General features: G+C 39.6%; 1 protein-coding gene across 1 annotated transcript in view; it reads left to right on the top strand.

Annotated features, from left to right (window-relative positions):
* LOC120543058 (membrane-associated guanylate kinase, WW and PDZ domain-containing protein 3-like) overlaps positions 1-26,535 on the top strand; it is a 214,156-nt gene that overhangs the window by 72,091 nt on the left and 115,530 nt on the right. Inside the window, exons 4-7 of the mRNA XM_039775902.1 lie at positions 10,178-10,297; positions 20,883-21,056; positions 21,308-21,467; positions 24,299-24,369. Coding sequence (XP_039631836.1) covers positions 10,178-10,297; positions 20,883-21,056; positions 21,308-21,467; positions 24,299-24,369 — 525 coding nt within the window. The remainder of the gene's footprint in view (positions 1-10,177; positions 10,298-20,882; positions 21,057-21,307; positions 21,468-24,298; positions 24,370-26,535) is intronic.

Raw genomic sequence — 26,535 nt, 5'->3', positions numbered from 1 at the left:
TTACCTGAAAATGAATTTTTTTTCTCTCAGAATCCTTTGTTGTCTAAACGTAGGTCTTATATACAGTTGTGTGAAAAACTATTTGCCCCCTTCCTGATTTCTTATTCTTTTGCATGTTTGTCACACAAAATGTTTCTGATCATCAAACACATTTAACCATTAGTCAAATATAACACAAGTAAACACAAAATGTATGGTTTTTATTATTTAGGGAGAAACAAAATCCAAACCTACATGGCCCTGTGTGAAAAAGTAATTGCCCCCTTGTTAAAAAAGAACCTAACTGTGGTGTATCACACCTGAGTTCAATTTCCGTAGCCACCCCCAGGCCTGATTACTGCCACACCTGTTTCAATCAAGAAATCACTTAAATAGGAGCTGCCTGACACAGAGAAGTAGACCAAAAGCACCTCAAAAGCTAGACATCATGCCAAGATCCAAAGAAATTCAGAAACAAATGAGCCCAGAAGTAATTGAGATCTATCAGTCTGGTAAAGGTTATAAAGCCATTTCTAAAGCTTTGGGACTCCAGCGAACCACAGTGAGATCCATTATCCACAAATGGCAAAAAAAACAGTGGTGAACCTTCCCAGGAGTGGCTGGCCGACCAAAATTACCCCAAGAGCGCAGAGACGTCTCATCCGAGAGGTCACAAAAGACCCCAGGACAACGTCTAAAGAACTGCAGGCCTCACTTGCCTCAATTAAGGTCAGTGTTCATGACTCCACCATAAGAAAGAGACTGGGCAAAAAACAGCCTGCATGGCAGATTTCCAAGATGCAAACCACTGTTAAGCAAAAAGAACATCAGGGCTCGTCTCAATTTTGCTAAGAAACATCTCAATGATTGCCAAGACTTTTGGGAAAATACCTTGTGGACTGATGAGACAAAAGTTGAACTTTTTGGAAGGCAAATGTCCCGTTACATCTGGCGTAAAAGGAACACAGCATTTCAGATAAAGAAAAAAAAGGCGGTTCATGCTAGAAAACCCTCAAATAAAGCTGAATTACAACAATTCTGCAAAGATGAGTGGGCCAAAATTCCTCCAGAGCTGTAAAAGACTCATTGCAAGTTATCGCAAATGCTTGATTGCAGTTATTGCTGCTAAGGGTGTCCCAACCAGTTATTAGGTTCAGGGAGCAATTACTTTTTCACACAGGGCCATGTAGGTTTGGATTTTTTCTCCTAAATAATAAAAACATCATTTAAAAACTGCATTTTGTGTTTACTTGTTTTATATTTGACTAATGGTTAAATGTGTTTGATGATCAGAAACATTTCGTGTGACAAACATGCAAAAGAATAAGAAATCAGGAAGGGGGCAAATAGTTTTTCACACCACTGTATGATAACATTCACTGTAAAAACTATAATAATTAAATATTATAACAGTATAAATTATAATAATGCAGAAAACCAGATGGGGTTAAATTCTTTTTTATGATACTGTAAGTTAAAGCCTGATTGGTATATTTTTTTTAACATATGCATACTGTAATGAACCAAAGAGCCAGAATCTTGCACATATAGTGGGCTTTGTATTTTGAACCCAGCACCCAGTACTATACATAATCCGTTGAAATAAAATGACAATCCCACATTCACGCCGTCCAGCTCAAGATGTTCTTTCCTTCAGGGTGACTGCCTGCCAATTGCATATTTATATCAGCTCGCTTCACTGCAAGTCGAGTCTCCATCATACATAAGAAGTAACATTTGTTAACTAAAGGGAAGTGCATTATTTGTGAATGATGTGTTTCCTCCTGATCTTAGCAGACAGTGTGCTGTAATAGAGTGATTGTTTTCTGACAATTTATTCATAAAATGCTGTATATTATATAAGAATATATAAAGCATTTTGGCAACAAGCAGTTGCTGATACCAACCCAGCTTATCAATTACTTTTCATAAGACATACTTTGTAGCTTTACGTGCCCCCGGTCAAACTGCATAATTATATTTCATATTTTCACTCCCTATGTGTAAAAATTTACATTTACTTACATTCATTTGCCATTCACATATCCTTCCAAATTTGAATATTGCTCAAGTCCTTTCCTTGGGATTCTGCTACCTCTGTGCAATCTTCTAATTTTCAGATGTCTTTGATGCATTTCATACAATACAATACAATACAATACAATACAATACAATTTATTTTGTGTAGCCTAAAATCACACAAGAAGTGCCACAATGGGCTTTAACAGGCCCTGCCTTTAGCCCCCCAGCCTTGACTCTCTAAGAAAATAAGGAAAAAAAAAAAGAAGAAACCTTGGGAAAGGCGATTCAAAGAGAGACCCCTTTCCAGGTAGGTTGGGCGTGCAGTGGGTGTCAAAACAAAGGGGCTAAATACAATACAGAACATAAGTAATCCTCAATACAATACAATAGTGTAATAGAAATATTACAAGTACTGTACAGAGCAGAATTCAACAGTAGATGATATCACATATGAAGATTCGGATTTGTTCAGAGTCCTGGAGACCTCGGCCATCAAGCTGCCTCCCCCTATTTGCCATTTCACAGCTGAGTCAGCTCTGGGCCAGCCAATCCAATGAAAGGACCCCTCTATCTGACGATTCCTGCGATCCTCCATCAGCGATGACTTTTCCTTAGACAGGCAAAACAGCAAGTGCCACATATGAGTACTGAGAAGAGAAATATCTTCATCTTCTCTCTGACTGCTCTACTGCTAAATGCTGAACTATTTTTATTATTATTATTATTATTATTATTATTATTATTACTGAAAGAATGTGTATAATCTTTTTTTTTTGGTATGCCTTTTGGCATTTCAACTTTCCCTTTTCACCTTTCTGCTCATTTGCTTGTTAGCTTGACATTTAGCAGTGGGGTCATCTTTATTCTTAGGATTACAGAGATGCCTTTTTAAAACCCTTTTTGGCGTATCATTTGACTCGTCCACTGTGGACTGTTGTAAAACTTCATATGCGCTTGTCATGAAACTGAAAACCACAGCCCCCAACACCCTGAGACTTGTGCAGATTTAGAAAATGGAAGAATAGAACTTGTCCTTACGGTATGGCATTCACTTAAAAGTCAGCTCGCTGTTGCTCATCAATCTTCAAATCTAAAAGATTGCGGTTTATTGTGACGAGTCCCAACTGGTGCAGTAAAAGGGTGTGTTGATGGGCAGGCTCCTCATCCAAGGATGTCCGGTTACTCACAGGCCCCTTTGTAGGTATGAAAATGGATGGATTTAAAAAAATTCGCACAAGCTTCAAAAATTCACTTGTTTCCTTATCTTTGACAAGATCTTATACTTTCAACCCCTTTTTCCTCTATTCAATATTTTGTAAGCATTCAGCATATGGCAGGTGCCAGCCATGGTTAGGACTTTGCAGGTCACACACATGTAAGTTCTTTGGGATGTGTGAGGAAAACTGGAATATCCTGAGACAAACTCACTGAGACACCAGCAGAACGTGCAAAGTGCACAAAGAGGCGCTGGATGTGAACTCCATGTTCTGGAGTCTGGCCACTAAACCCGTGTGGCCCCTCGACCCTCTAATGAAACTCCTTGGTGTGCAGTTCATGGCTGTGCTGGATATGCTTTTGATCTTCACCTCCAGATGCGGTGCGCTGCTCTGTCTATTGAAGGCATTGAAGCCTTTATACTCAATCATAAAAAAGTACTTTATTTTCTTTTTTTTTTCATTGTTTCCTCACATCATAGCACAGAGATAAAAAATGTTTTTGTTTGTATGAATTTCTTTCAATAACTTCAATGCCTCTCTGCACTGAGCTGGTAACTGTGTGAGTATTTATCTGAGGTAGGCTGCTGCCCCGTCCAGGTTCGGTTTCTGCATGGTAGGCACCATCTCCCTACCACTCTGTACTGGTGAAAATAAGGTCAGGAAATGTCATTTAAAATTACCAAGGTGGTAAGTGCAAGGGATACCATTACATTAGTCAGAAACCCTAGATCCTGTGTCTGTAATCATGTGCTAGCTAGTGTATTATGAAATAAAAAATTAATGACACCATTACTGTTAACGCTATGGGGAAATTAAGCCAATAGTTATGTGACTCTTAAATGTGGAAGCTGGTATTTTAAATGAGTGAATGGGGTCTGATTTCCTCATTTTAATGTGACCACTGCTCTGAAGTCAGTTTTTACAGTATATCTATGTATTCTTTTGAATTAGTGCTGGAGAGAATGGGTTCTGAAAATAAAGTCATTACTTTTTACTTTAACTTTAAAAGTTTAAAGACTAAGAAGGATGATTTTACTCTACTATGTTGTCTTCAAGGGGCGGCACAGTGGCGCAGTGGTAGCACAGCTGCCTCTCAGTTAGGAGACCTGAGTTTGTTTCCCGGGTCCTCCCTGCGTGGAGTTGGCATGTTCTCCCCGTGTCTGCATGGGTTTCCTCCGGGTGCTCCAGTTTCCTCCCACAGTCCAAAGACATGCAGGTTAGGTGCATTGGCGATTCTAAACTGTGTTTGGTGTGTGGGTGTGTGTGCCCCCTGCCCGGGGTTTGTTTCCTGCTTTGTGCCCTGTGTTGGCTGGGATTGGCTTCAGCAGACTCCCGTGACCCTGTGTACCCTGCTGAGTAGTCTACTTATGTCACGGAGCCACTGGTAGGTCCTACGGAGAGATGTGATTACCGGTAGCACTGCGGGTCTTTTCTGTACGTACTCTGCAATGTGAACAAGCTGTAGACATATAAACACCTCGGAAATTCAATATTGTGCTTGCACTTTCATTTTTCTTCTTCCTGCTGTGTGATCGATGGCCCATAAACGTACATTTTTCTGGAAAGGTTTTGTTTTTTAAGTCATATTTTAGCAAGAGCTGAACTGTGCTGTCTCCATTCTATGCCAAACAAAGCAGATTTGGCACCCTGTCCAGGACTACTTCTTGCCCTGCGTTCGGTGCTGCCAGAATAGGACTACTTTATCCATCCACCCACCCACTAATCCATCCATTCATCCATCCATCTTCCATATCCTTCAATTGTGTTAAATATTGTAACAGCCTGATTGCAAGGAAGGCTGCTGAAGAGACCCCAGTAATTGTTGAATGCTTTCTTTATTGTATTCCCTGATGGATTCTAAATCGCTGTCTTGAACTCTCGCTGTAAGCCTTCAGGCATCAAGTTCTGTCCGATAGTGCAGTACCTGTCGCATAGTCTCTTCTTCACGAGATGCTCTTTGAAGGTCCCCCAGGGAGCTGTCTTGGTCCCCTTTTTTGTCACTCATCAGTCACAGTTCTGCCCCCTTCCTCAGCTGCTATATGGACCTCACCTGCTTGGTTTCCTCAAAGGTCCGGTGTTTATGTTTGAAAATGGTATTAAACAGTCAAACAAAATCCATTTTTAAAATTACATGGGCCCACTAGTCCATCCATCTGTGCAACTAAAAAGTAGTTTCTACTATTGTATTACATTTCTGACATGGCAATGGTATTAGCAATCTAGCTCTGCAAAGAGGATTACTTGTGCTCTGTGTTTTGTATTGTAGTTATCCCAGTTTTTAACACCCATTGCACATCCAACGTCCCCGTAAAGGGGTCTCTCCTTGAATTGCCCTTCCCAAGATTTCTTTCCATTTTTTCCCTACAATGTTTTTTTTTTTTTGGGATGTTTTCTTGTCTTGCCGAGGTGCTGTTAAAAAACATGGTCTGTTAAAGCCCATTACATCACTCCTTGTGTGATTGTTGGCTATATGAGAAATCAATTGCTGTTCTTCTTCTTCTTCTTTCGGCTTCAGGGGTTGCCACAGCAGTTCATCTGTCCGCATATTGATTTGGCAAAATTTTACACCGGATGCCCTTCCTGTTGTAACCCTCCCCATTTATCCGGGCTTGGGACCGGCACGAAGAAACACACTGGTTTGTGCATTCCCTGTGGCTGGATTAGGAAATAATTTGCTGTTGTTATTAAATTTATACTGTTATTTATGTTTGCTTTTTGTTTAAGTATATATTTTTTGTCAATTTTGAATATTTTGATTATATGTTTGAAAAACTATGTTGTGCCTTGTTCTTTGTGCTTTGTGAGTGGTGCCCTAAGAGGCGGGTCCACCTGTCCCAGTCCTGTAAAGGCTAACAGGAAGTGCAGTCCTTTAACTCATCGGCAGTGTCCTTTTGCTCCATTCTCTTTCATAAGGAACATATTTGTGATAACAAGAGCAGTTTGAGGGCATTGTGGCTTCAAGGCAAATGAACTGATTATGAGAATTCATTCAACAAGCTCCTCATTTAAATCTGTTTCAAATGTTTTTATCTATATATGCAGTAGCAGCAGAATTTTTGTTTAAAGTTGTTTTCCAATTAAAAAAAATGAGACTATTGGGTGATAAAGGGTCAAGTCAAATTTACAAAGATGCACTTGCCATGTGAAATTATGTTCCAAAGTCAAATGTAACGAGTCTTATTTAATACACTAAAAAAAAACTAATTTTTATTCTTCATTACACAAGTTTTTGGGTTTCCTATTTTGTAAAGTAATGTTGTGTATAACTATTGTGTCTGTAACAATGTCACAATAAACACATTTTTTTGTGTATTTTGGTTTATGTTATTTTTGAATACATAGACCGTTTTTGAGGTTGTTTGATCTTTCTGTGCGAAAGTTTTATTTTATCGCCGTTTCGGTTCTTTATTTACAAGGTACAGTAGGATGTGTCACATGACTGTGATCGTTGCATCATTTACGTCATGGGATATGATGATAAACAAATGGCGGTGATCACTTTTCACATTATTCCTCAGTGAATAAACCCCCGTCAACTGCAGTTGTAGCATAGTTAGCTTCTTTAACAAGTACTTGCCTGTGTCAGGATTCATTTTCATTTTATTGTTTTTACTTTCTCATATACAAAGTATAGGGAAAATATTGTAATCGTCCAAACCTAGAGATTTGGATGAAACTCGACATTTTAGACCTCCGTGAATCTGATTTACTTTCTTGTAGGGAATCTATTGTAATTGTCCAAAAATGTAACCTCGAGATTTTGATGAATCACAACGTTTTAGACCTCCCTGAGTCTGATACCAATTTTGGAATTATGTCTGTGTGTATGTGTGTGAACATGATAATTTGAGTACGCTTTCACTTGGGTCAACTAAATTTTGCATATAAGTATTAGGTACAAAATGTAGATTTCTATCAATTTTTGAGCTAGTTCCGCTAACAGGAAGTGGTACTTTTTAATTCATGCATCTGCAGAGTCCAATTTATTCAGCTTTATTTTTATAATAATTGTTCAATATATTATTACTTTGATTTAATAGGTTGTTGATGGTTCTTTAATGTGCATAATATAAAAATATAATTATTGTCTTGCAGTTTACTCCTCAAATATCCATCTCCATATCTGAGTATACGAGAAAGTCTAGGGGAAACCTCTCCCGATTTTTTGACTTTGATTTCTTCTCCTCATTATTGCCCTCATGTTTTGGTTTGTTTTTTTGCTCTGACCTGATTTTTCCTTCCGTCTGGGGTTCCTGCTCCACGTTGTCATCTCCTACTTATCTTCTTTACTGACAATAATCCTTCAACATCAGCATGTCATAACAGTGTCTTTTGTAAATGTTTTAGTACCTATAAAATAAGAAAACTATTTTTAAGTAAAAGGAAAATGCAGTTAAGACAGTGTGACAGATAGAGGGCACTATCGTCCTCTTGAACCCTCAGACTATACGCCAGACACCAGGTAAAAGTCCAATATGTTGACTTTTTATTAATAAACAATGCACAAAGCATCCTCCTCTCCACAATACTCATAAATAACAATACACTAATCAATAATCACAATCCACCACTCCCAGACGCGTTGCCACCCTTCCACCCAGCTCAGCTCGCAATCTGGGTATTTCCCATAGTCCTTTATAGTCTTTGACCCGGAAGTGTTTCTTCTGTCTCCGTCCATGTGACTGGTAACACTTCCGGGTCAGATAAAAACTCCTTTTCTTCAGCCCGGAAGCACATCATTCCTCTTGTCCATGTGACTCGGATGTACTTCCGGGGTATAAGACAAATAGTCCTTGATCCTCCCTGCAGCATCCTCTGGCGGCACCCATGATATTCAGCAGGGCTGTGAATAAACACTCCAATGTCCATGATGCCCTGCTGGAATTCGGGGCCCCTCCATGCTATAGGGAGGGCTCCATCTGGCGGTCTGGGGGTATTGGCTGGGATGAATAGCCGGCCTTGTACCACAGCAGGATCTCCCATGCCAAGCCTTTGCTGTACATTTGCAAAGTTAATCAATTTCAGGGCCAAGGGGAGCCAATCTCCACAGCATTTGGGGTTAGGGGTGTCTATCCATCACAGGGCATGTATCTTTTGTACATTTCAGAAATTATACATAATGTCATTATTTATATACATTTAAAATATTTGTTTAGCTATTTTACATGCTTTATATTTCCATACAACTGCATTTGAGCAGGCAGTTTTCTCAAATCTCATGTTGCACAAAATGGAGTGGACTCACACACACGTTCCTTTCTTTTGATAGGATCTTCGATTCTAAAGTGGGAGCCTGTGTCTTTGTTGAGTTTCATTGCCATTTATTCAATTTGGTGCTTTTGTATAATGAAATTGTAATGTGGTATGGCATTACTGTGAACAGTTCCTCCTCCCAAGTATTCCCTAACTTGCTCACACACAGTGACTTACAAGAGGTAAGATGGCTGGCTACACATGCTTAGATTGCAATCCATTAATAAGCTGGGTCCTGAGAATGCATGCACGCCTGCACTCCCCCCATAAATCAAAGACAGCTCTGTGCATCAACGTTCAGTCAGCACATGTCAGGGCGTCCTAATTTCTGCTCCCTAACGTCACAGCAGCTAACTTCTGTGTCCTCAGTTCTCCAGCACATCCTCGATTTTTGGGGTTCAAATGAGGCCCAGAGGTGTAGAAAGTCAGGCCCTCAGAATCTACACCACCAGCCCCTAGCTACTGTCCTGCTTGCCGCACCCCCATCTTGCTGTGCAGCCATGTTAAATGGCTGTCTACTGGCCAGCCTTTTATTTGTAGAGGGTGAAAGGTTTAATGCAGCAATTCATTTTAATCCTGTCATTTAAAAACAAAAAAAAAAATTGTTCTGAACTGACAGCGCGTTAAGTAAGCAGACTTGGCTTTGGGGGGAAACAGCATTTTCCGTGTTTCCATGGCAGCCGAATTGCGACTCTATTGTTTTACCCAATTGCCTGGCAGCCCTTCAGAAAGCTTGCTGGTCAATTGGTGCACACAAAGAGGCCGCCCAGATTACGCTGTCCCAGTTGTGAGTCCCACCAGAGTGAAGGCCCTGCCTGAAGGGGATGGTGGAACAGACAATAAAATAAAGGCCCCCTCCCCACACGTCCCACGTCCACTTGTACTCCCGCTGCTCAGTGGGTAATTTAAAAAATGAAAAATATTTTCGTGATTAACCCTTCAGCTACATTGCTATCCCACACACTGACGTTCCTGCATTCACATTTGGCTTCCTTGCTTTCAGTGCAGCATGGAAAACAATAAATAATGTCCTTTGAAGACTAACAGGAGGTGAAATTGAAACATTTTGTGGAGGGATTTCTTCTTAGCATTTGTTGCCCTTGAGCCCCTCCATCCATAGGATCTTGAAAACTCCGTGAGTAATAACTGGAGGTGATTCATCCTCCTCCTCCTCCCCTCATGGCTGTCCTTCTGGGTTGATTCAATACGCGCTTTGATTTGTTTTCTTTTCCGGGTATTCTTATTCATAAAGTGCTTTATGGTTGTGCTAATAATGAAAGGTACTATTAAAAAAAATAAAAGAAGGCATAAAAGCGATCATTCATCAGTCACAGCAGCTCCGGGGCTGACCTTGACAGGATGAGCTGGCTGCAGTTGTCTTTCTGTTTTAAGTTGCTCTCTGTTAGTGGTTGCTTATTTTTTGTTCATGCAGCGTTTGTCAGATGCTGTTCTTCCTTGAATGGCTGCCCACCATAGTAGGTCCCTGGAGTTTAAACATCAGCCTGCTTATTACTTTACAGCATTTAATTGTTCCTTTACTGCATTTTAAAATATTTATGCTACAAACGTTAAGCTGTTGAGTGTCTTGGCTTTACTTGTTAGAGCACAGGGTCGCCACAGCCCATTAAACAATTATTGCCTCATTATCATCTCTTAAAGCTGACTTTGGTTAAATAATAATTGTGCTTATGTATTCTCTTTGACAGGCACTACTAGGCAGCCACGGGAAGGTGAGATACAAGGGGTGGATTATAACTTTGTCTCTGTGGAGGACTTCTTTTCTCTCGAGGAAGCGGGCTCTCTCCTTGAAAGTGGCAAGTTTAAAGGTAACTGAGTAGCCCTCTTTGTGTCAGGCCTATGAGAATGGAGCAGATTAGATCTGTCTGGGAGATGGAGAAGGTGTGGACCGGAGTAGGCTGACCAGAATAGTCTTGGAGAAGGTGTGGACTGGTGTAGGCTGACCAGAATAGTCTGGGAGAAGGTGTGGACCGGAGTAGGCTGACCAGAATAGTCTTGGAGAAGGTGTGGACCGGAGTAGGCTGACCAGAATAGTCTTGGAGAAGGTGTGGACCGGTGTAGGCAACCAGAACAGCCTGGCACGTGTAGAGCCTGTGGGCTTGTGAGAGCTGAGAAGATCATTGTGTGACGTGTAGAATCCTTAAGCAGGTGTTTGAATGGGAAAACTGCACATTCTCTCAGAATCAGAGCTAGGTACTCTTGACATTTCACTATTAAAATGGCCATCACATGATGTTGCATTCTAGAAGGAGCAGGGAGTTCTCTACATTATGTCAGTATACTAGGGGAATTCCTTTGGGGCCTCCACACAGATTTAACTACCACGTAAAATGACCAACTGACTCACCAGTGTGGCAGGACAAACAAACATAACCCCCATTTTTGCCTGTGAATGGCAATCAGATCTGTGGGAGTTTGTGGACAATAGAACTGGTGATCAGTACCCATATTTATCTGAATTACTCTTTGAAATTGCACTAAGAGTCTGACTTGTATAAGTATTTATCCTACCATAGAGTACTGTAAGTAGAACATGAGAGGTCGTATGTAGTGTCCTTCACTTTCTCTCAGAGAGGAGCCGGACTTCACATTTGAAAATGAATGACATACCTTCAGCTGCAAAATGGCACTCATGTAGGCGTTTTGTAGTTTCCTTGGAAATTTTGATAACGCTCTGTAGTTTTTTTAATACTAATACTGAGGCTTCACCACAAGGATAATAATAATGATTATAATAATCAAAGTAGTAGTAGAAGTATAAGATGAAAAAGAAGGAAAACATAATAAGGTAGGATGTTGCATTAAGCTGCACGGAATTGTTACCGTTTTGCAACTTCTTCAAGAATAATACTTTAATGAGCACCAAGATGGAAATACAGAGACACACATCGAACGAGAATAAAGCCCGATATTGGCCATGTTTATTTAACGGACAAGTTTGATATTTTTCAAATGGAAGTCAGTTCTTCACAAATATGGTACATATGCACTTGCAACAAGAAATTGTGTTCTAAAGTTAAGTGTTTTCTATAAATTTAAAAGATATCTTGCCCACACTTGCGATTTTACATTGTAGGCTATAGGGCACTGAGAAAAAGATTAAAAACGTACCAGATATGCCAAGACAGTTGTCGGGTATTGATCTGCATCTTGCAGTTACATACAAATTATAAAATAGTTTATAGAAGTAATTTTTGAACACCAACACACAAATATTATGAGATTCAGCCATTTTAAGAGAAGATCAGCCATGCGTGATAGCTCAACACTTACTCTTCCTGTGTAAAATCCTTTCACCCCCCGGTGGGGTAGACTCCTCTCTAAGGACCAAACCACAGCAACCTTTTCGTGCTGTGTGACTCTTTTTCTTTTAATTTACTTCTGTATTTATCTGAAAATTCACACAAGTGAACAGAAAACATACCTTTACCACAAGAAAAATACTACCAGGAAAATGTGATGAAACATTTCCAGATCTCTTTTGTTTTCATAAACTTGTGTCAGAAACACCGCAGATGCAGATTAATACTCGGCAGCTGTCTGTATTTCATGAGTTTTTAAGCTCCATGTCTCATAGTCAAAAGATGTAACATTACCAACACTTTAATTTCGACTGACATTGCATAGCTTCTCCACATTGATGGATCGATTATGTAATGTACAAGATTTGTTATAAATATTATTCCATCTCTGCTAAATCATTATCTTTTTATAAGTTCATTGCTGTCCAGCATTTCCAAAAACATTCCATCTTTCCCTGGTTGTGTGTGCCAATCTCTTCCTGAATGCCATCTTCTAGTGAGTTTGACAGCTCACGAGCTCTCCTAATTCCTGGTGAAGTTATGAGTAGACTCCTAAATTAGGAAAACTGACAAAATGCTTCTACTCCTACTCCAGAGAGAAAGACCAAATTTGTGTTTATTTCAGATTTTTGAGCCGGTTAGGACCGTTTTAATTCCCTGAGATAAATGTTTGTTTAAGGCAGGGGTGTCGAACTCCAGTCCTCGAGGGCCACAGTGGCTGCAGGTTTTCATTCTAACCATCTTCTTAATTAGTGACCAGTTTTTGATGCTAATTAACTTCTTTAGCCTCAACTTTAATTAGCTTGACTCCGCCCCCTTGGTTGTTTTTTCCTTAATTAGCAGCCGAACAGTATTGAGACATAAAACAAGCAGGACATGACCAGCTCACCTGTACCCATCAAACAAAATCTGAAAATAAAGATGAAGGTCTCAGTAAGGTTGATCACTCAGGTTACCAAAACATTTTAGGATATCTTAGAAAAAAAACAGAATATCAACAGTTTTGGAAATGTCTGCTGTGGTAAAAAGAGAGCAGCAACAAGCCATGGAATTGAATAACGGGTTTAATTAACAGCAAGAATGAGCTTCTCATTAAGGAACCCGGTTGGAGTTTGAAACCCAAATTTAGCTGGTTAGTTGGCTCGCAAAACGTTTCATTTCTGTTTGGCTGTCATTTAATACTTAAGACTTAATTCTTAAAAATAGGGCTATTAAAATAGAGGGAAAAGAAGTTAATTAGCAGTGAAAACTGGACACTGATTTGGAAAAGGGTTAGAAAGAAAACCTGCACCTACTGAGGCCCTCCAGGACTGGAGTTTGACACCCGTAGTTTAAGGTATAGGTGTTAAAGACACAATGGTGTGCTTTTTGGAGTATTGTGAGCATAACAAAACCAGGAGATGTTAACATAGTCAAAGAACATCATCAGGGACAAACAATCAGGAGAAATCAAAACCAAGTAAGTAGAAAACGGAAAGTGCAAATTAGGCGTGGAGGTCAAAATCAAAAAGAAGTCATCACCATAATACAGAACCTTAATTATTGGGTCTACCTGGAAATAAAGCTTTCACTAAAGGTTTTTGATGTTGCTGAGTCCACAGAGGGATACTGTAGTGTGCGACTGCTGCCACGTTTACATTGTCTTATCAGATGTTGTCTTCATTAGCGATAATCGAAGTGACTTGACATGAACTAGGTTGGTGTCACATAAACAAAGAAAATACAATGATGATAAAAAACATTTTAAGTTATTTCAAAATCAAATATGAAACTAACATTAGAAATGAAGTCTTTATGTATCAAAACTGAAAATTAGGCGACCAACACATGTATAACAGTCGCTAGTACTACAACAGAAGACTTCAAGCGTATGAAGCCAGTTTGAATTAGTCTGTGACATTTTATGGCCAGAATCCTGTGAATTCTGATTAGATATGTATAGTTTAGTGCAGCAGTGTCAAACTCAGATCTCGAAGGGCCGCAGTGGCTACAACGTTTTGTTCCAGTCACTTTCTCATTTAGAAGCCACTTACCATTTTGCAATGGAACAGAAATGTTTTTATCTTCATTTACATTGATGTGATTTTCAAGACTCAGGCTATTTTTACACTACTACAATTTCTTTTACAAAAGCAGACATTAGTGTCTGTTTTCACCTTTCAGCAATACTTTTTAACCCTTGGAAGACTTTTGAAAATGCTCTCCAGAGCCACATCCTTCGGCGTGGCAATGTGGATAGGGGTGAAAATGTAGACTTTTTAAAAACACAGACTCTAATTGCACTTTGATTTGTTTAAGTTTAATACATAGCCCTTCCCTGATTGGATCCTGCTTACTGCAAGATCTCCTTTCCTGATTGGTCACCCATCACAGAAGAAAGCCATATTCTAACATAATGGGCATAAAAGAGTTGTTTTCATGGCACTTGTGTTACTTACCTGTATGCATCTAAGTTGCATTTTGTACATCTGAAGTGCCGCATACATGCGTAAAAGACAGATTATTTACCAGTCACTATTATGATCAGTCCCCTGGCCAGCAGCGTCACCACTTCTCCAAAGATATGCCGACGTGTGCGTGTCCAGTGTAGACAATCGCCCATGTCATACAAGTTTGTCATCATTTTAATGCGGAGAGAGATACTTTTACTTTAGTGTGAATGGATCATAAACGTTGTTAAAACGCTATTGTCGATGAAGATCATTTTCATTTGAAAACATATTAGTGTGAATGTAGCCTCGAAACCCTTAATTGTTTCTTTTTTTCCTTAATTACCAGACAACCAATAATAAGCCGCAAAGCAAGCCAACTGATGAACAGCTCTCTTAATTTTAACCTGCATCTGTCTTGATAAAATATTGGACAGCTGATAAATATTCTTCTGTTGTGATCAACAAAACATTTTGATGGTGCTCCAGAATGAGAGAATTAACAAGCTATTAAATTAAATAATTTCATTAACAGTGATAATTTGTTTATAATTAAGAAACTGGCTGCAGTGGAAATGGGGGCCCTCCAGGAGTTTCAGACCCTAGAGCCATCTGTTTAAAAAAAAAAATAAGAGGTCTGAATCTTAAAAAAGCATGTCATTTAAAAAGGCAAATGAAATGTGTTCCATTAGCAGCAGTAACTGGCTTTAAATTAAGAAAGTGGCAGAAATGAAAACCTGCAGCCACTGCTGCCCTCCAGAGTCTGAGTTTGACACCCCTACTTTTGAAAGCTGATCAGATTTGTCTGCAGGTTGCTGTGGCTGCAGGTTTCTGATGTCTGAGGCATAGGAGACAGCAGGCCTGTGAGAGCTGATCGCCTCAGTGTCTTGCATGAAGGTCAGTGGGAGTTAATAAGGTTTCAGTGTAAGGTAGAATGGCTGCATATACAGTAAGTGGTAACTGATCACTTCAGTCTTTGAGAGGCAGTGGCTGCAGGTATTACAGAGAGAATCGGATCTAACTGTGAAGTGTAGACACACCTAATCTGTGAAAGCCAGTCAGATCTGTCAGTAAAATGTCGAGGCCGCAGGTTTGTAAGACTGGTCAGAACTCTCTGTGATTTGTTTTGATTACAAGCCTTTGATTGCTGAAATGACATTTCATGGCAGCAGGGCCATTGAAGCAACTCAAAGGGAGACTACAATCTTGTAAGAGCAGATTGAAATAGTTATTGAAATCTAAAGACTCCAGGCCACTAAGAAAAGATCTGATTTGTATCTAAGGGTTAGAAGCTGTAGGAACTGATGAGATCAGTCTTTGAATTATGAACATGGCAAGCCTACAAGAGATGGTCTGACAGTGCTGATTAGGGGGTATACAAGCACTCTATCTGTGATTGGTCATTGAGGAGGAGATGCTTCAAGCCTGTAAGAACTGTTGAGAAATGTCTGCTAGCTGTAGACCTTTGAAATGTGGTCACATCCCTGGCTTGTATGGATTTTAGACTAGTAACTAGGGACTAAGGTTCTGGACAACTCTGGACACAGTTGATCCTCACTAAGAATGTGGAAACTGCATTGGCCTTTTGACCATAAGGCCATAGGGAAGTTGTGGCTACTGACTATATATGGCATCACAACAAACCTATACCAGATTTTAATTTCACTGTATGTGTTTATACATGAATGCAGGAAGGTAGGAGAGGTATACAGGGGGACCTGGTGGGAAACATAATAAAAAAACTAGAAGGATTATTAATAAGACAATCAAAACAAAAACGTTAGACAAAAATTGTAGTCAAAAAAAAGAAGCAAACATCAACAACTGAGAATTCTTTTAGAGCTTAGCGTTTATTAAGCAATTAAGGTGGGCACAGATACTTAAATGTGAACTTTTATATTGTGACACTTGTGACGTCACGACATGCAGCCTCCACACCTATAACAATGGACAATCACGTTGTGATGACAGAGCTGCAAAATGGCAGTGTCTGCGAAAAAAACAAGTAAGTCTTAAATATAATGTGAATTATTTTTAACCATGCAAAGTGAATTTCAAAGAAGGAATTGAAGGCTGCAACTGAATTTTCTATAGTTAAAAACCCTAAAACACATTCAGAAGAGAACAGAAAAATTTATTTATGGAGAAATATACATTTAAAGTGTGTTGAATCATAAGAGTATGACACTTATAAACACTTTATTTGTTTGCTTTTTGTGCAAAACTTGTTTTATAAACAAAATGGGGTAATGGCTGATCTAAACAGAAAATGAAGTACAAACATTTGCTGACAGGATACAACTTAGGAACTTCAAATGTCATTGAAGCACTAGACAAGGCAAATGTCACAAACAATGTAAACAATGGCATAAAACAGTTTTGAATAAAATATGAGTTTAGATAGTAGCAGCTCCTCTATTTCTCCTATGTGGTGTGACTTTTCAGCCTTGTGATGAAACGTCAGGTCAGCCGTCAGGTTCAAAATGAACAAAGACTTCCTGTGGGGATGCTGTTAAATAGGTGAGGAAGAATCCTTATGAAAGAAGATTTATTTCACAAAACTCAGAAATGACCACATAATGCTAACAAGACAGTCCTAGGCAAACAAGTACCAAAACAATATCCAGAAATTAGCACTTCCAAAAACATAAGTAAAATGTCAAAAAGCCACTAAATGCAAAGAAATATCAACAGCAAAAAGGAAGACTCACCAACCACCAAGTACATACAATGTGTTGCAAAGGACTGCATTTCCCATCAGCCTTTATAGGATTCTGAGAAGTCTCTCCACGGTGACAGGCAGGTGGCCCCGCCTCTTGGGGAACCACCCATAAAGCACTAAGATCAAGGCATAATATACTTTCAAACACAGACATGAAACAATATTCAGAATTGACAAAAGTACATAATTATACAAACAGTAAGCATAAAAAACAATACAAACATACAAAAATAACAACAATTTATTTGTTGTATAGCCCAAGATCATACAAGGAATGTGTCAATGGGCTTTGACAGGCCCTGATTTTTGACAGCCCCCCAGTTTTGACTCTCTAAGAAGACAAGAAGAAACTCACAATCACAAAAAAAATGGAATAAATCTTGGGAAGAGCAGATAGGTTTGGGCGTGTCACAAAAACACAACACACAAAACAGAATAAAAGTAAAGCCCTTTACAGAGCTATCATTGCCACCTGAGAAATACAATACAATAGTAGAAGCTACTTTGTTCTTCCACAGCACCTCTCACCAAATGCAGGTGCAAAGCGCTGTGACAACTCTCAAGGCAAAATGTAAAAATCGAGAATACAGAACTCTCACATACGAGAATACAGATTGTTAAAATAATCAAAAACAAAGTAGAAACTAATTAACTGATTGAGAAGCCAATAATATTTAATGGATAAAACATGAACAAAAAAAATATAATTTTTAAATTATATTTGGCTGAAAAATAACCCCCAGCTTACTAGAGGCCGGCTTCAGCCTGCACAGGCCTAAAATGGGTCCAAGCTTTTAGAATTCAAACAATGTCTTAAATGTCTGAAACCATACAAAAGTGCCCCTCCAGGGAGAGGAACCACATAACCTTTGGTTAGATAAGACAAGTGCCCAAAAGAATCTTTATAAATCAAGAATTTACTGAAGATAAGAAAAAGGAAACACAAAATTGGAAAAACTGGGCAAAAAAGGTTTGCCTGAAAAGGCAATCCAAAGCAAACAAGTCCAGATATGAGATCCAAAATCAGTAGTCCAAGAACAGATAATAAATAAAATATAAAACAGATCATCAAAAGGGAAACAATAATCATAATCTCATTGCGCTCCACCAAACTCAGTGAAGCACTGCTGAGGTCACCCTTCTCCTCTGTGTAAAGACTGAGGGTGGTCCCAGCAGTTGTAGCATCAGGGTGGCCCCACCGCTAGGGAAGGGAATCGCTGCAGCCAATAGCCGAATGTTGAGCGTGGGGTACTGTCAAGTAGGAGTGGCTTTATTGTCATACCATACACAGTATTACAGTCTAGAGTGGCACAAAATGATGTTCTCCAGGATCTCAGTACATTTACACAATCAGATAGAACACATACAGTATAACATAAAAACAGGCTAAGTGCAGGACAAGTAAGAAACTGTACTATACTAAAGCTATACCACACTACAGTATATTATACTTATTGATTAATTAAATAAATGATGAATCGAATGAATAATTTGAGATAATTAATTACAGATTAATGATAACAGCAACTGACAATAAGACACAATAGTGACAGGTATGAGTATGGTATGTCATTCAGATCAACTACTAGAAGCAGGTCTGAGGGGAGGTGGGCAGCACAGAGTTCAGATTCCAGACAGCCAAGGGCTAGAAGCTGTTGCAGAACCCGGCAGAAGCGGTTTGAATGCTACAATATCTTCTGCCAGGTGGAATTAGGACAAAGAGACTGTGGGAAGGATGGGAGCGATCCTTCACACTGCCTTAGACTTTGCGAGTACAGCTCTTGACGAAAATGCCTTCAATGGAGGGTAGAGAGGTCCCAATGATCTTTTCTGCTGTATTCACTATCCATTGTAGGACTTTGCGGAGAAGGAATTTATGTAAATCTGCCTTCACAAGATAAGGTTTGCAATAACTTGTATCTTTTGATCCTATGTGCTAGGTTTAACTTTATTGTCCAATTTAATTTGAAATATCCAAAGTGGTCTTTGTATACTTGATGGTTGAGGGGGGATTTGAGGGTTAAATTAAAGATCTTGGTATGGATCTGATGCTGGTTGTTCTTGGTCTAGGTCTGTGTTTTGAGAACAGAGCTTAACTCTTCTTGCAGTGTATTCTGTCAGTTCTGTTTAAATTGTATATTTAAATTGCATTTTTTGCATATTATATATAGCATAATTTGACAACTTCATGTATGACAAACTTTTATTTTGAAAACTTCTTCCTGCCAATCAAGTATGTCCCCTCCCACTCAATATTGCTCCTCCCACTTGACATTGCCCCTCTTACTCGACATTCGGCTCCTGGCTGCGGAGATACTTGCACCTCTTGGGGTTCCAATCACAAAACACAACAAATGGAGGAGTGTTTAAAGATACAGTACAACGAGAAGTCAAGCAAAATGACACCTTTTATTGGCTAACTGAACAGATTACAAAATGCAAGCTTTTGAGGTAACTCAGGCCCCTTCTTCAGGCGACATGTAATATTGCTGCTGTTGTTTATAACCTGCCTGAAGAAGGGCCTTAAGCTGCCTCAAAACTTGCATATTGCAATCTGTTCAGTTAGCCAATAAAAGGTGTCATTTTGCTTAACTTCTCATTGCATCCATAATGCCTAACGCAGTACAACACACTACTACTAAAGATACAGTACATACATACTAAGCAATAAACAAACATAATAATAATATTAAACATACATAAAAACATGAAGATTACTTCAAAAATAACTAAATATAAACACAAAAGTGAGGAAATAAACCCTGACTGCTGCACAACATAGAGGGTGCAGGCCTGTGAGCGCAGATCAGCCTATGTGTAAGGTGTACACAAGCAGGCCTCCAATTGTGATGTGGAAGGTTCATGTATTATGTAAGTGTTGAGAAAACAAAATATAGCACACTGTATATAAATAAATACAATATATACTAGCAACTCTTACACAACAGGGATGAGCATAAACAAGTAATAACAGAGGTGGACTTATCCTGGCAACTGGTCAAGAGGATGCAGAGAGAAAGTCTCTACGTGGGGATTATATAAGCGTGTACAGTACATGTACAATTTGAATAATCCCTGCTATTTGAAAGCAGATTTTAACTTCCCATTCAGAAAGAAGCTGCCAGAAACAGATTAAATTATAAATCTTCTTAATAAAAGCCCATCCTATCCTCCAAACCCCTAACTCTTTTTGAGATCTTTTACTTTATTATGCTGGAGCTGGTGGGATCTCTCTGACTGTAGTTCAGCTTTATATTATGGTAGGGTGGTCTCAGTCTTCTGATGGCTGTCTGCCGTGTGTTAGGTAGGCCGAGAATGTGGAGTAAATGCTAAAGAGCTGAGCCTAACACCACAAGGCAAAACCCTACAGCTGACTCTTAGTGTGACCCTGAGAGAACCGCTCAGCTTGCCTTCATGCTTTGAGTGCAGAGTGCTTTAGTGCAGGATCGTGGAACATTGTGTACCATGAAACGGGCTGTATAAGGTACAGACTGACTGAAAATCATTTATATAAGAACTTGATGTATCTTGATGAGGACCAGGGACATGGGAGCTATCAGAAAAAAAAATAGCCCTGATGGTGGAATTTCTCAGAGAGGAGCTCTGCCAGCATTGCAGTATTTGGTTGTCAAGGTGGAGCATAGTTGGCTAGAGAGAGTGAAACAGCATTCCCTTCAATGACCGGTGGCCAATGCTTGAGCTGGAGAATACTGACAGGGCAGTCATTGTTGGTGGAAAGTTGACTATGGGATGCTGGCCATGGTGATGTATAGTTGGGCAGAGAAAGATAAAGAGTGCTGCCGAGAGACGCTTTCAGAGAACACCCACAAGACACTTCTCTAATGGGGTGCCCTGCCTGTTGGGGTAAATAGTGCTTAACCTTTCAACTCAGCAACATCTCATTATGCAAACTTGGCATATTTTCTTTTAATTGTTGCAGGGAATTACTATGGAACGCCACGGCCAGTTCATATCAGCCTGGACAGTCCCCCTATTTCATATCAGGAGCATCGAAACTTGCTGCAGAAGTTTAAAATGAGATGCAAGTCACTTAGCAACCTGGAAAAAGCGGGAGAAGATGAGGATTACAGTGAGGAAGACTCCGGACTGTCAGGTAGAGTAGGTGACTAAGCCTATGGAATGCTGCAGGGTGGGCCGATTTGGGGTGGAAGAGCAGCTCATTTGGAAGCCAAAAGGCTGGAGATATAAAACAACTGAGTATTTCTTCTGCTGGCACTGTTGTGTAAGTCGACATATCTACACACAGTGAAGCTATATGAGATCCTTAACTCGCTTTTGGGTAGCACTCCTGATGAAATTAAAATACATTTTACAGAGAGTAACTGGATCCTTCTGATTTTGCAGGGGGCTCAACAATTAACAACTCCGCTCCGATGGGCCGCTCTCCCAGTCAGTCACGGGAGTCCAGTGCAGGGGATGGAAGCACAGTTGACAATGGCCATGAATCGCTGCCAGACAACTGGGAGATGGCATTCAGTGACAATGGAGAGCCATACTTCATTGAGTAAGCTCGGGTTATGTCTATGGATTTTTAGGCCTCTCATTGCCTCTTCAGTAGTGTTTCAGTATTTGCGCTTTGAGCGAAGTGCTGTACTCCACCCAAGTGGCCACCTAATCCTTCAAATCTTTTATGATGAGAGCAATATTTATCTCAGGGTACAAGGTTTATTTTGTAGAAAAGTCCATATAATCCTCTATTACATAAAATTTAAGTCAGCTACTTCGTTTGGCCTTCTTGTGCATTTTTAGTTTTGAATTCACTCAGTATGATTTTTGAAACGTATGAATAACACACACTTGAAATCTAACACCAAGAAGAAAACTACTGTAGTGAATGTTTCTAGTTTAGTTACCATAGACGTCCCCTACAACCCAGCAGCCTGACCCCTGGAGAACACTTATGAATTACACTTTGGCGTGATAATGGTACATTGGTTGGCAAAGATCCTTCACTTGAATGCTGTGTCCAGTCAATGTGGACTTTGTACATCCTCCCCACGTGTGTGCAGGTTTTCCATTTGGTTCCCTGATTTTTCCCTCATATCCCCTCCTGCCAAAGCTTAATAGTGATTCCAAACTAGCCCTGTGTTGGCAGGTGGGTTTGTGTAAGTGAGCCCTGTGAAGGACTGGCACATCATCCAGGGTTGATTTCTGCCCACAGTTGGGTTGAAAATGTTATGTTGTGTTATGCTTTTGATACTCAATACAGAATATGACATCAAAGGCCCTGATGACTGAAGGAGCCCACCAGACATTATGTTAGGATTCTGAGTTTACATCTCAGGATTTCGATTAGATAAACTTGATTAATCCCAAGGGGAAATTCAGATGCATACAGCAGCAGAAACATACAAACAAGGACAAATAATAGTCCATCAATCAAATGATATGTAAATTAAACTAAATAAATAATTAAATATAAATAAATAGATGTATATTGTTCAGATATGTCAAAATAGTATTTCAAAATAATCCCCTGGTAGGAAAACTTAAAATGCCTGATAGCAGTGGGCAGAAAAGACCCCCAGAGGTGCTTCTTAGCACACCATGACTAAATGTGCTCCCAGAGAGCGCGTCCTGGAGGGAATGGAGGGGATTTTTCATGATGGCATTCAATTTTGCCATCATTCTCTTTCCCACAACAGCTTCTAAAGTGTCCAGGTTTTGCCCTGTGATGGAGTAGGCTTTCCTGATTCAGGCATTGTGCTTCTTTTGAGCTCAAGTTGCTTCTCCAGAAGACTACAGATTAGAACACCACACTGGCCACTATGGACTGGTAGAATGTTTCGAGCAGCTTGCTGCACGTCTCAAAAGCCGTGACTCTCCTTATCAAGCACAGTCTGCTCTGGCCCTTCTTGTACAGCACCTCTGTCCAGTTTGTTGTACCTTTGAACCCCCAGGTACTTGTAGCTCTGCATCACTTCCTTGTCCTTCCCATGAATTGTGACTGGTCTTAGAGGCTCTTTGGCACATTAGAAGTCCACTACTTTTCTTTTGCTGATGTTGAGTTGCAGGTTGTTGTTCCTGCACCACAAGACAAAGTCCTCCACAACCTTCCTGTACTTTGACTCATCTCCATTATTAATGCAGCCTATGATGGATGAGTCATCTGAAAATTTCTGTAGATGACAAGCACTGATATTGTACTTGACGTCTGTTGTGCAGAGGGTAAACAAGAAGGGAGATAGGACAGTTCCCTGAAGTGCTCCAGTATTACACACCACCTTTACTGACACACAACTATGTCCCTAAGTATATGGACTAATTGAGATTTCTCTTTATCTAAGGCTAGCCAGTCTCTGAGGTCTTGTCCAAGGTACAATAAATGTGTCCGGTTAGCACACATTGGACAATGCAGGCAGGAAGACAGCTACAGTGTTAATGATAGAACATCTACCACACTTCATGAACCTTTTTACCTCCAAGATGCAATGATGTCAGGGAAGGTAGTAAATGTAGATGTTATTGGGTTAGGGTTAGGGTTAGGCTACTCCACTGAGTCCAAAATTCTTTGAATAGGACAGAAATGGGAGGCAAACATTTGAAAAAGAGGAGAGTGGCTGGAGGTATGAAGACAGACACACTGTGGGAGGATGTTTAGCCACGCCTGGAATTTGAGGGACACTTGACGATTACTAATGGGCTGTTGATGCTTCCTATCCTGAATATCTTGAACCTGTTGGTCTTTGTATAAACTCTATGTGTCTCTAAACCCATTCAAGAACTAGACTTTCTCATGCACTCAGATATGGGGATGAATATTTGAGGAGTAAACCGCAAGACAATGATTATATTTTTATATTATGTACATTAAAAAACCATCAAGAACAAATTAAATTAATAATACATTTAACAGTTATTATAAAAGTAAAATTGAAAAATTTGGACTCTGGCGCTTCATGAATAAAAGGTAAAGTAACACTTCTGGTTAATGGAAATAGCCCAAAAGCTGATAGAAATCTACATTTTGTACCTAATACTTGTATACAAAACTTGGTTGACCTAAGTGAAAGCATACTCAAGTTATTGTGTTTACATACACCGACACAGACACAGAGATAGACACACATACACTCTTCCAAAAATTGTATTTTCAGACACAGAGTGGTCTAAAACGTCAAGATTCATCAAAATCTCGAAATGGAATTTTTGGAGGATTTCAATACTTTCCCTATACTTTGTATACGAGATAGTAAAAAAGCAAGTTCAGTACAAGAACAAATGGATGCAAGTTTGACGTCACCAACATATACTGTAGAGGTACTTGCTTTTGTAATATTGTTAGGCTATTGCCTTGTGTTTTGTTTTATATGTTCTTTTCTCTGTCTTTTTCAGCCACAACTCAAAAACTACTACATGGCAGGACCCCAGAATCCAAGGAAAGGACAACCAGAACAATTCAGAAAGTAAGATCTAATTTCCTCCTTTCTCATTTGCTCTTCCCTGATTGGATGTAGATGATGGAGTTGCTTTCAGTGATTCTCCCTCATATCTCTGCTGACATAAGTTTGATTCCTGGTTCAATGACCCTTTGTGTGGAGTCTGTCTGTTTTTCTTGTGTCTGTGTGAGTGGTCACTCTGCTAATTGCAGGCTCTAAATTTCGGCCATGTGCATGGATGCATCCATGATTGGTGCCATTAAGAAGTGGCTCCTCTGCCACATCCGGTGTTATTGGTTTCTTGTAATCTTATGTGCAAAATAAACATAGTAAAATAAAACTTCACAGGGTAAATAAGAAGCTGATAAAAAATAAAAACACACCCATTCTGGGATACCGTCTCACATACTCAATTATATGTTTTCAACGGCTCCCAAAACATTTAAACAGCATTGTGCAGGTTTTGCACCTTCTCTTTCTCTTTTTCTCACATACAGTTGTCACTGCCATGTAAATAATTGCTCTGATTGCCATCATTGTCTGCTGATTTTAGGGAAATAGTGCCATCCTTTGAGTTCTGTACGTGCCTTCCTGATTTGTTTTTATTTACTGAGTAATGAAGTAACTGGGAAGTCTGCAGAGAGTCCCTGCCAACCTCTGACAAGGCTAAGTCCAACAAGCCAACACCCCTCAGCCATTCCAATTAATTTCTAACAGATTAGTGCTGCTCTTTTGGCTGCTTTCCAGCACCAGCTCTACTTAGCATGGGATTTTCCAGATCAGGTGATGGCAGAAAGCAGAAAATTAAGCCCTTTCCTTTCCAGCTATACCTCAGCTTTTTCAGGACCTAAATCTGGAATCTTGTATAGTCCTTTATCCAGTAGGAGAATGGCTTACAGGGAGTCACCCCCAGATAAACCTCAGAAAAATGCCTAAGAGGACATGACTCCTAGCATCACCTTAGTCAGACTGAGCACCATTTTTGGAGGAAGGGGAGCTCAGTTTGCACTCTTACTGTACACAATATGATATCAGAGGGTAGTTCCCCAATTCCTCCTGAAAATAACTTTCTGCTTTTCCTATACAAGACACCTCTAGAAAAGGTGACAAAGAATTCATAAATAAAGGACCAGAACAGAAGAAGAGGCGTGAGCCAGAAAAACAAGCAAAGATTCATAATAGGGTCAGGCCAAAATTAAAAACCCTAAATCGTAGTTGAAAATACGTAGCATAAAAGTCATTTAGCAGGAACACTAACTAAATCAACACATACTATTTTTTTTTTTTATTCTTTATTGATTTTATTGAAATCGCACAGCATTCCATGCAAATAGATCAATTTTACAAGAATAGGACTGAAAACAAATCAACCCCTACCCCTGAGAAAGAGAGCATGGGCAGCAGAATAAAACTTAAACCCAGTAAAAATAAGTAAATAGATAAATTAATAAGTGAATATAGATGAATGGAGAAGAAAAAGAAAAAAAAGGAATAGGGAGAGAATCTGCTTCCTCAGTGCTTTAAAAACTTATTCTAAAATATTATTGATTAGATCCTGCCAGGTTCTGAAAAATTTCTGCACAGATCCTCTAAGTTAGAATTAGATTTTTTCCAATTTCAAACAGTATAAAACATCAGTTACCCACTGACTTAGAATAGGAGAGTAGGATTCTTCCAGTTGACCAAGATGTGCCAATAGTGTAGTGAAGGCAATCCCAGTTTGTTTGTCCTTCTCCACTTTAAACCCATCTGGAAGGACATCAAACACAGCTGTTAATGGGTTAGGAGGGATTGTGACACCAAGGCTGTCTGAGAGGCACTTAAAAACTTTGGTCCAGAATGATGTTAATTTGGTGCAGGCCCAAAACTTGTGACCCAGTGAGGCTGGAACTTGATTGCAGCGTTCACAGGTTGGATCTTGCCCTGGAAACATTTTGAACAATTTTAAGTGAGACAGATGTGCTCGATATATAATTTTAAGTTGAATAATTGTATGCTTTGCGCATATGGAGCTCGAATGAATTCTCTGCATTGCTATTTTCCACTCCTTTTCTGATATGTCGAGGGAGAGATCCTTTTCCCAGTGTCGTCTTGGATCTTTGAAAGGGAGCGACTGTAAAATGGTTTTATATATTGCAGAGATACTGTGCAAATTCCTTGAAACTGAGCAATATTTTTTCCAGCATAGAGGGA

The sequence above is a fragment of the Polypterus senegalus genome, chromosome 13, assembly GCF_016835505.1.
Source record: "Polypterus senegalus isolate Bchr_013 chromosome 13, ASM1683550v1, whole genome shotgun sequence".
In the NCBI taxonomy this organism is placed as follows: domain Eukaryota; kingdom Metazoa; phylum Chordata; class Cladistia; order Polypteriformes; family Polypteridae; genus Polypterus; species Polypterus senegalus.
The sequence above is the reverse complement of the archived record's forward strand: the minus strand, read 5'-3'. Positions and strand labels throughout refer to the sequence as shown.